Genomic DNA, 10600 nt, shown 5'->3' with positions numbered 1-10600 from the left:
ATAATTTTATTTCATCAGTGAAAATAAGTATTAGTACTCATATTTGTCAACGATGTCGCTACGTGTAACTTTTCTATAAACTTTCATCTGAGTATTTTAATTCACTCATGCATTTAGCTTTGTATACATATAGATTTATATACGGGAATGAACGTGAATAGTTTTGAAGCTTCAAGAAATGGAATACCGATGTTTATTATCACTTTTTAACTATATTTTATGATATATTTATCAAAAAAATTATAATTGAACGTTTCTTATCATTTATATAGTCTAAACGATATCGTATATTCGTTTATGAAAATATTCTTTATTTTGAGTGAAGTTGCGTAAGGAATAATAAATTTTGTAAAATATGTAAAATAATATAATTAATTTTTTTTTGTGAACGATTTATATTTAACGTAGGAAATTATTTATAAAATATTATTGTTCATTAAGTAATATAAATAACCTAACCGGTAAAAATGGCATCATCATTATCAGGTATTTAAAATTTTCTACAATCTAATTAATTTTTCTTTTGTTCAAAAATCATCATTGTAGTTACTATTTCTTTTTATAGCATATTGGGTAAAATTTTTTAAAGGAGCAGGATTTCCCCAAGATGTAGCTACAAAGCATGCAGTTGTGTTTTCCAATAATCGTATTAAACCAGACATGTTACCTGACTTAGACAAACCTAGTCTCAAAGAAATGGGAATTACTTTAATGGGAGATATGATTGCTATTTTGAGATATGCAAAAAAAGTGGTTGAAGAAACAACATGTGAAAGATTCTTAGTTGATACAGAGGATAATGTTGGAACACCCAAACCAATAGTTAAAAAAGTAGCCACTAAGGCAACTAGTTCTACTTCTAAAATAATTACTTCTAAACTTAAATCTGATATATTAACTACAAAGAAGATTGTTAAAATTCCAACCAGTTCAGTTAAAAAAACTGTTATTCCTAAAAAACCTATATCGACATCAGGTGAAATAATTACTGATTTAGCTAATCAAAAGAAACAAACTATTCTTAAAAGAAAATTGAAAGAAGATAATGAATTTGATAGTAATAATGAAGATGAATGGCAAGAATCATCTAAAAAAATAAAATCACTTGACAATAAAGATAATAAAGTTGGATATACTATAATACTTCCAAAAGGATCAACATCTAGAAGTCAACAAATTCTTAAAAAATCTGAACAAAAACGAACTGTATTTGATAGGTTGGGTGATAGCTCTGTAACTAGTACAACAAATCCAACTGAAACATTACCAACATTTAATATTACTGGATTAGGAAAAGATGTTTTTAAAAGATCTGTAAGTGTTTTTAATCGATTAGGAGATAAAGATGCGAAAAAAGACAATACCATGATTCAAACAGGTATATTAAAAAATGGAACAAATAATACAGGAATATTAAAAACTAGAAGTCCTAGTTCAAGAACTTCAATTCTTACAACAAATAAAGTTGTAAAAAAAAATATGGGCACAATGCGAGCTGATCAAGAAGCAAATAGAAAAGTTATGTCTAATAATGTTACACAATTAGTAAAAACAACTAAAAGAATTTCTTTTAATACATCTTCAAGAGATAACAGAATAATAAAATCCAATATTACATCTGGAAAATTAGGTATATGATTTAGCATTAATAGCATTTTTTTTTAACTTTCTATAACTTTTTTTATTGTAAAAAATTTTTAATTCTTTTGAAATATTTCTTACAGCTTCAGAAAGATTAACTTCGATACCGGCAAAAGCACGTTTAGGAGTAATTAAAACAAACGGTGCTAAACAAGTAACTTTCGATAGAATTACGACAGTGGCACATGTAAAAAAACCAGATGTATTTAGTCGCCTTGGAATTTGAATAATCATTTATACATTTATCTGTTTCTTATTAAATTAATATACATATATATATATATATATATATACATATATATGTTGTGATCAGAAATTCTTTGTACAAAGTTTATAGTTTCCTACTACATAAATGAAGATAAGAAAAAAAATGATTATTAAGTTATGTTAATTAAGGAGAGAAAAATTAAATACCAAAATTATTTTAAAAAAATTAGATTATTAACATTTTTTAACAAATTGAAGAATTTATTTCTCTCTCAGTTTGCAATAAAAAGAATTTGTAAATATCATACAATTTACAATATAAAAAATATCTTGCAATTACAACAGAAATGAACGCGTTTTAATTTAATGAAGTACATAAAAATTATAATATGTTTTATAATAAAATCATTGATATAATTTTAAAATGTAATTGTATAAATGTAAGTAAAGAAAAAAAATACAAAATTTAATTGTTAATATATGTAAAAAAAGTTAATATCAATAGGTTTATTATAAACAAGTAACAAATTTTTATACAAAACAACTTATAATTTTCATTAGAAATTACAAAATACTTAAATCAACAGAGTAATACGTAATTTACATCTATAATTTATATAATTTTCAAATGTATGTTTGTATGTTATCAATAAATAATTTATAATAAAAATATATAAAAATATCGTATGTATTAAAACAAAAATACATATATTGTAACAATAAGAGAATCGATACACTTCTTTTCCTCCAGAAACAAAAAAAATATGTTTTTTTACTTATCCTAAAAGACTTAATATTAAAATATTTTGTCTTATCGCATAATTTTGTTATAATTAATACAATACAATTTTTCATTATGAAAAATTATGAAGAATCAGAAGGAATAAGATTTTCAATCTTGTAAGCTTCTAATTTATACTATATAATTTATGAAAAATATTTTATATTACTTAATTATTTAATTTTTTAATTTCAATTTCAATTACCATAAAACTCGATCAGTGGATGGAATGTTCCATATTGGTTGAAAATCCTTGCGATGCAGCTGAAAATTATAAAAATTCAAAATTAATATTTATAATTACTAATAAATTGTATATATATTAACAGTAATACAATGTTGTTTCAATATAAAAAACGAGTATCAATTTATCAATCATACTCAACCTGTTTATTAATTATATACTTTATATTAAGAGAAGGGGGCGATCATGATTCCATATACTTTTCCAATAAGTTCTAATTGTAATTGCTCCAAAATACTATGTAACACCAAATGATAAAGATAAGAATGTGTCAGATATGCCAAAGCTCAACTAGATAAAATAAATATATTTGTTATTAAATTAACATAATTTATATATACTATGTTTTTTAATTTTAAATATATTTTGAATTATATTAATAAAATTACAATAATGCCTACCTTTTTGCACGATTGTTGCTAGCAAATCAATGCCAAGTGGTACACTATCCTGTAAAAAATAAATAATTATATTTTCAGAGGAACAGAAGTGTTACGATTTAATATTATACATAGTAGGCAAGAGTTTCATATTTTATAACTATTAAAATCAGACATAATAAATATTTCTTCCAAAAACAATTTTTATGTTATTAAATACCATTATTGAAAAGCAGCAATGAAGTAACCTTCGACAAAAGTATTTTATACTATTACATATTATTAATGATAATTTAAAATTACATAAAAAAATTTATTATTTATAAAATAAAAAGATATATATGCATATACATATATATTATTATTGATTATATGCATATATGGAACATAACTTATATGTACATATATACACATATATATGCATATTACATATATGCGATGTGTATATACACATATGCGCATGTTATATACATAAATAGTATAAATACTAATAACGCAACTTTCGCTCCATGTGAGAAATATTTCTACGATGATTCAGCAAGAGATAGGCAATATGATGCTGACATACATCTTCTTGATACACCTGAAAATATTAGTATATCCACTATTATAAATACAATAATTTATACAATAATTTCTTGTATAATTATATTCAATAATTATTAAAATAATATTACTTTCATTAATTTTTTTATATTCCACTGATCGAGAAATATTTCCAAAATCTTTGGTAAACCTCTTCTGTGACTCATCATTGAGTGAACTTATAATAATTATGATCAATTCCCCCTTCAATTTGATCCCGAATTCTTACTATTTAAATGACAAATGGAACAAAATTCTAAAGATACTTTGTCTGAATTAACATGAAGACAGATTCCTGTATTATCTAAAGTTTGAGATATTTCTTCTGCAGTGAAAAGATTAGATGCATCATTTAAATTGTCTACTGTATTCATCATTTCATCACATTTGGGAAGATCTTCAAATATATCCATATTAAAAGAAGATAATTGATCAAAATCGATACCAATGGTATCAATATCTTTCTTTTCATCTACACTGGACAAATCTGTTTGACCAATTGGTAATAAATTATCCAAATCTTTTGTATTATCCATATAATTATCATCAGATGTTATATTAGTAGTTGATGTTATTGTGTCTGTTACATTTTTATTTTGAAGGTTGCATTTATTGTCAACTTCAATATTTTTGGAAACAATATAAGTATGATCTGAATCTAAGAAAGATGAAGAAATTTTATCAATGCTTGAATTTTTACAAGCAAATCTCTTCTGAGAATTAATATAAGATTCACTATTAGAATCTTCAGTTGTATTATGTTCTGTCAATGAATCATTATTGACATTTGTAATAAATATATTGGTATTTTGATTATTTAATATATTATCTTTTACATTTGTATAACATGTACATTTATGTTGCGTATTTAATTCACTTGAATATTCAGAAACATGATTTGAATTCAATGAATTCTTTTTTTGTGTACTAATTTTTTGAAGGCCATCATTGATTGTTCTTAGCAATGTAGTAATACTGGTATTATTGTTTAATACACTCTTTAAATAAGCAACTTCACCACTTAATCGTTTGATATCAATACCTTGTTTTTTTATAATATTTACTAAATTCTTGTTCTCTTGCTGATAAAATGATAGTTTATTTTCTATCTTCTCTAAATATGCTTTTTTCCTAAGTCGATTTTCTCGAGCCATTAAAGCATTTCTATTAAGGCAAGGTCTTTTAGAAGGACCACGGCCTCGCTTTCGTGGTTCTACAAGAGTTTCACTCTCAGTTACAGCTGGTTGTTGCGTATTCCTTAATGATTCTCTCAACCTCATTTTATATTTTGATTCATATGTATTATTTTCTTCTGATGAATTTCCCCACTTAATATTATTTCCTCGTAACTTTCCTGACATTGTTGAAGACATCAATTTATGGTGATAGCTATGATGAATAGAAAAATTTTGTGAAAACAATCCAAAATCGTAATATCAATATTACTGTACAAATTAATGATTCGTTATCGTGTACGTCAGAAAATACGCAATTTCTTCCACCCAATTGTATTTAGCCCAATATAAACATACTACAATAGTACGCAATCTTGAATCTCTAAATGTGATGTTTATAGTGGCGCCATCCCAAATATATTGTAACAAATTTAATGGTAAGTAAATATGCAATAAAAAAAGTTCATTTTTATTTTTAGATATGATTAATATATATTTATATTTTCTTATTTTATTAGTAATATTTAAAATTAAAATTCTTCATTTATTTTTTTAAAAATTTAAGTTAAAATGTGAATGAAACTACTAGAACTGTCTACTAGAATGAACTTGTAATTCATGACTAAATTTTACTAGTTAAATGAAAAAACGGGATAATTAAATGATATAATAACCAAGAAAAGCGGTTTTTAGTTGAAAATGTAATTTGAGAGATAATAAAAACATGATGTTTTTAAAAAATATAAAAGTGACCTCATTTTATAGTAAAAAAATTATTTTATCTCAGAACAGTCTCTTAAAAATTCCGAGACGTAATGGTTATTTGATTCTGTATGTACATATATCGTATCGCTACTTTATTCATAATAAAAATTACACAATTTTATTATTTTTATATAAATTTTTTATGTATAATTTTTTTTGTATAATTTTTTTAATATTAAAACTTAAAACATATTGAAAATAATTTTATTATTTGATAACAATTAATTTAAATTTAGTGTTCCAGAAATCGGAGAAGATTTACCAGGAAGATATCCTCTATTAAAGGAAGATAAAAGTCCGGAATTTACAAATATTACAATAGAAAAATGTATTGCTGTTATTGGAAGACAAGCATTAGAATTTGAAGAAACAATTAAAACCTTAGAAAAACAAATAGAAAGTAATTTTGCTTATTTTATGTATTTTCTTATTTTTAATTTAAGTTATATATTTTGCAAAATTGGTTTTTAGATGTTAATGATATTTCTTCTGAAAATTTATTTAAAAATATATTAAATCCTCTAGAGGAAATATATACTTCTTTGAATATTACATGGGGCATTTCAAAAACATTATATTTAGGAAATCAGAGTTTAATGCCTACACAATATTATATAAATATTGATGGACGTGCTAGAAGAGCTTGTGCTTCTAAATATATTAGTTCACCAATATATCAAGCATGTAAAAATGTTTTCAATAACAGTTATAACAAATTAAGTGATGAACAAAAAAAAGTTTTAACAAAATATATATTAGAAGGAAAATTAAATGGATTAGAATTATCTGAAAAGAAGAAGGAACAATTTTCAGCATTAAGATTGTGGTTATGTGATAAAATTAAAGAATATTCACAAAAATTAGAGGTTTGTAAATATGAACAAGTTAAAAGAATATTAATTGTAATTATTTTTTTTTGTAGACTGCTATAAATCATCTTAGTTTTACTATAAGAGATCCTGCATTAATGAAAGATTTTCCTGAAGAGTTATTGAAATCTATTGCACCAGATTCTACACAATATCTTGTTGGGCCATGGATAATAACTTTAACTTCAGATATTGTAGAACCATTTATAGGTATATATTTATTTATAATATTAAATATTAATTAATTAATTATATTAATCTTTATTTTTCTATTAGAACATTGTCCTGATCGTGCTTTAAGATGTAAAGTGTGGGAAACAAATGTTATTAAAGCATCTGTATTACATGATAAATCAGTACAAACAAGCACAACTTTGGAAGATATTAGACAGAAAAGAAATCAGGAGGCTAATATGCTAGGATACAAATCATTTGCTGATTTAAGCATGGAAACTAAAATGGCAGCTAGTGTGAAAAATGTTTATCATGTATTGAATACTTTATTAGCTACAGGTAAAATTTTTTATAATTGAATTTAAATAAATCAATAACTATAATATTTTATTTTTTCTCTAATAGCTCGTCCTGCTCAAGAATATGAAATTAAAGAACTTCAAGCATTTGCAAGTAAAGAAGGTCTTGAAGGTACACTTCAACTTTGGGATATATCATATTGGGGTAGATTACAATTACGAACTGTATATGAGTAAGTATAAGATAATGTTTAAAAATATTTAATAATAAAAAAATATGAATATGTATAATTGCAATATTATTTATAGATATAAGGAAGAAGATTTAAATAATTATTTTCTTCTACCAAAAGTATTAAATGGTTTATTTGAACTGATTGAAATTTTATTTGATGTAAAAATTATTGAAACTAAAAAAACAGATCTTTGGCATAAAGATGTTCGATTTTTTGATGTTTTTGATATAAAAAAATCAACCACTGATCCATTAGGCAGTTTTTACTTAGATCCATACGCAAGAAGAGATGAAAAAATTAGAGCATCACAGAATTCAGGATATACAGTCTCAATACAAAATAAAAGTAAAATATGTAATATAAAACCATTAATTGCATTAATATTCAATTTTCAACCACCTGTCAATGAGAAACCTTCTTTGCTTTCATTCAAAGATCTCCAAACGCTATTTCGACAGGTAAATGTACAATATTAAAATATTTATTATAAATTTTTTTTAATATTTATAACTTTTTTTATTTATTTAGTTTGGACATGCATTGCATTATTTATTAACAAAAGTGGAATACACAGATATTGCTGGACTTTCATTCGTGGAATGGGATGCATTATTTATTTCTGATTATTTTCTTGAAAATTGGTATATTTATTCAAATTTTTCTATTTTTTATAATTCATATTTATATATGTACGTACATATATGCATAAAATTTTTTTTTATTCTTTTGTTTTATTCTAGGTTATATGAACCATTATTTTTGCAAAGAATTTCATGTCATCAAATTACAGGAGAATCATTACCATTAAATATGATTGACAAGTTGAAAAATGCAAAAACACATTTATCAGGTTATAATTTATGCAAAGAATTATATTTATCACAATTTGATTTAGAATTATATTCTAGGTAAGATTGAATATAATAAATATAATAAATATATATATATTTATATGTTATATTTAATTTTTCCTTAATTAATTTTTAGCAAAGAATTTTGGAATAATATAATGAATCGTTTATGGAAAAAATATTTTGTACTTCCTCCTAATAAAAAGGACAGTCATATATGTTCTTTTGAATCTATATTTAGTGGAAATTGGGCAGCTGCTTATTACAGGTAACATTTTATAAATAATATATATATATATATATATACACACACACACACACACACATATCTTTTTAATAAAATATAAGAAAAAAATTTATATTTTCAGCCATATTTGGTCAAAAATGATTGCTGCTGATTTATATAGTGCTTTTCAAGATATCTCCTATGAGAACAAAGAATCATTAAAAGCACTCGGTAACAGATATCGTGAATCATTTTTAGTTGTAGGTGGCACTTATTCTACACGGGAAAATTTCAGAAAATTCAGTGGAAGAGATCCTAATCCAAAAGCACTTTTAAAAACTCTTAATTTAGATATAAAGAGTAATATGTTAGAAACTAATACCGGGATATCACAAAAAAATAAAATAATGAACAATGAAATATAATTTGTACAAAGATAATGAAAAAATTTTGTTTTTTATTTAAAAAACTTATTTCATTACAATGTTATATAATTTTAGGGATAAAAACATCACGTTTAGATATATAAATAAATATTTATTTTAATTTATATTGTATTTTTTGTTATAAATATAATATAATTTTTATAATGAATACTGAATTGAAATTAGTAAATAGTTAAAAACGTAAAATGCAATAATTTATAAGAATATAATTTTTATACATATTTACAGAATATATTAAAATTATACTAAAAGAGATATCTATTGTTCTTATATATAATAATCAAATACATTAAAAATTATGGAAGTAAAACAACTGTGATAATACAAATAAAAAGAAAAATTATTACTATCCAATAGCCACATGTACGATCTTTAAAACTAATAGTTCTCACGTGATGTGTTCTGTTAATTAATGATTCATCAGTTCTATCCATATGATCAGCTAGATGATCAATTATTTCTATAAATAAAAAAAATTTAAAAATTAAGAATCTCAAAAAAATTTATATCATTAAATTTTTAAATAATAAATAATATTAATTTTAATTTACCATTTTGATGATTTACTTCATTACTAATAGTCTGACCTATTTCTTTTTGTCTTGCAATAACTTTACATAATTCCTCTAAATCTTTATTTTGCTCTACGAAAAAATAAAACAAATAATATTCAGCAATCAAAAAGCATATTAAAATTTCTACCTTCTAAAGCTCTATCTCGTTGTGACATAAGATCAGCAATGGATATTTGTGTATCTATAAGTTTATCATCATCACCATTATCATCATCATCAGCTGCCCAAGAAGTTGTACCTCCATCTGCAAAAGCTGATGTCCCTGATGTAAGTAAATTTGCACGAGAGGAAGCAAAATTATTTGTACGTGCATCACACAATTCTTGTAAATGTACATCCCTACTCTTCAATATTTCTATTTGACGTATTCTTCGTTCTGCTTCTTCAACAGTTCTGCATATCTTTGTATTTTAAGAAAAAAGTTGTTATTATGTTAAAACAATAAATTTTTAACATCTTAATCAAATAACCAAGAAAAAGGATACATGGCTTTAGACTTTAATGCATCATCTACTTTATCTTTAAGTTGTTGAACTTCACGATTATATTGTTTTATACGTATTCGTATATTGGCAGATATACTTGCATATGCTTGCAAAGTTTTTGAATGTTTATTACGTGCTGTAAATTGTTCCATAATTTCTCTGAAAAGTTTCTCACAGGCATCATATTCCGTTAACCTATGTAATTTCATAAATTCTTAAACAGAAATTCAAATTTCATAAACAAGAAAAATCAAAATTAATTAATCTTACCAAGGATCGTTGTCTTCAATATAAACGAGTGCCATTTTTGCGAAATTTTCAAAACTATATTAAAATATTATTTAAATAATGATATATTATATATAAAATTTTTGTATATTCATTATTAAAGTTATTATTATTATTTATAAATAAATATTATATTTTTGAATTATAATCTTTTGAAATTGATGATGCAGATAAAAGTAAAAAATCTATATTAATTTTTGTTTAATGTTTCATAAATGAAAGAATACGAATTCACTGACAAATAATGAATTTTTTAAAATTGAGATAAATTATTAATCAAAATAAGTTTTTATAAAGTAACGCGATATATCTTATTCAACGATTTATCATCAAAAATGATATATAACTATGAATAAGCGCATGCGTATGCAAT

At 23.5% G+C, this 10600-nt stretch overlaps 4 protein-coding genes across 5 annotated transcripts; 2 read left to right on the top strand and 2 right to left on the bottom strand.

Moving 5' to 3' along the window:
• Nucleotides 1–65: 65 nt before the first annotated feature.
• On the top strand, nt 66–2576 carry LOC107994767 (uncharacterized protein C19orf47 homolog). The gene is made up of 3 exons (XM_017051819.3): nt 66–486; nt 566–1630; nt 1725–2576. Exons 1-3 carry the CDS (start codon nt 468–470, stop codon nt 1865–1867), a joined length of 1227 nt encoding a protein of 408 aa, XP_016907308.1. The 5' UTR covers nt 66–467; the 3' UTR covers nt 1868–2576.
• LOC107994775 (putative uncharacterized protein DDB_G0282133) lies at nt 2519–5632 on the bottom strand. 2 transcript variants are annotated; one of them, XM_028665567.2, is made up of 4 exons: nt 3931–5632; nt 3275–3857; nt 3016–3164; nt 2519–2893 (listed from the first exon to the last, which is right to left on the bottom strand). In XM_028665567.2, exon 1 carries the CDS (start codon nt 5209–5211, stop codon nt 4045–4047), a length of 1167 nt encoding a protein of 388 aa, XP_028521368.1. In that variant the 5' UTR covers nt 5212–5632; the 3' UTR covers nt 2519–2893; nt 3016–3164; nt 3275–3857; nt 3931–4044. The 2 variants fall into 2 exon arrangements, with proteins under 2 accessions (XP_028521368.1, XP_016907319.1); XM_017051830.3 differs by having other exon boundaries at nt 3275–3836.
• Nucleotides 5633–5700: 68 nt separating this feature from the next.
• LOC107994727 (uncharacterized) lies at nt 5701–9425 on the top strand. The gene is made up of 11 exons (XM_017051762.3): nt 5701–5844; nt 6015–6178; nt 6250–6644; nt 6701–6857; nt 6924–7160; nt 7227–7353; nt 7430–7814; nt 7885–7997; nt 8097–8264; nt 8344–8475; nt 8576–9425. The coding sequence occupies exons 1-11, from the start codon at nt 5738–5740 to the stop codon at nt 8856–8858; spliced, it is 2268 nt and encodes a 755-aa protein (XP_016907251.1). The 5' UTR covers nt 5701–5737; the 3' UTR covers nt 8859–9425.
• Nucleotides 8950–10576, bottom strand: LOC107994784 (syntaxin-8). The gene is made up of 5 exons (XM_017051839.3): nt 10210–10576; nt 9940–10134; nt 9582–9847; nt 9431–9523; nt 8950–9339 (listed from the first exon to the last, which is right to left on the bottom strand). The coding sequence occupies exons 1-5, from the start codon at nt 10242–10244 to the stop codon at nt 9176–9178; spliced, it is 753 nt and encodes a 250-aa protein (XP_016907328.1). The 5' UTR covers nt 10245–10576; the 3' UTR covers nt 8950–9175.
• Between the last annotated feature and the right edge of the window lie 24 nt (nt 10577–10600).

Source organism: Apis cerana, linkage group LG11, assembly GCF_029169275.1.
Source record: "Apis cerana isolate GH-2021 linkage group LG11, AcerK_1.0, whole genome shotgun sequence".
NCBI classification, from domain to species: domain Eukaryota; kingdom Metazoa; phylum Arthropoda; class Insecta; order Hymenoptera; family Apidae; genus Apis; species Apis cerana.
This window is presented reverse-complemented; position numbering and strand designations above follow the sequence as displayed.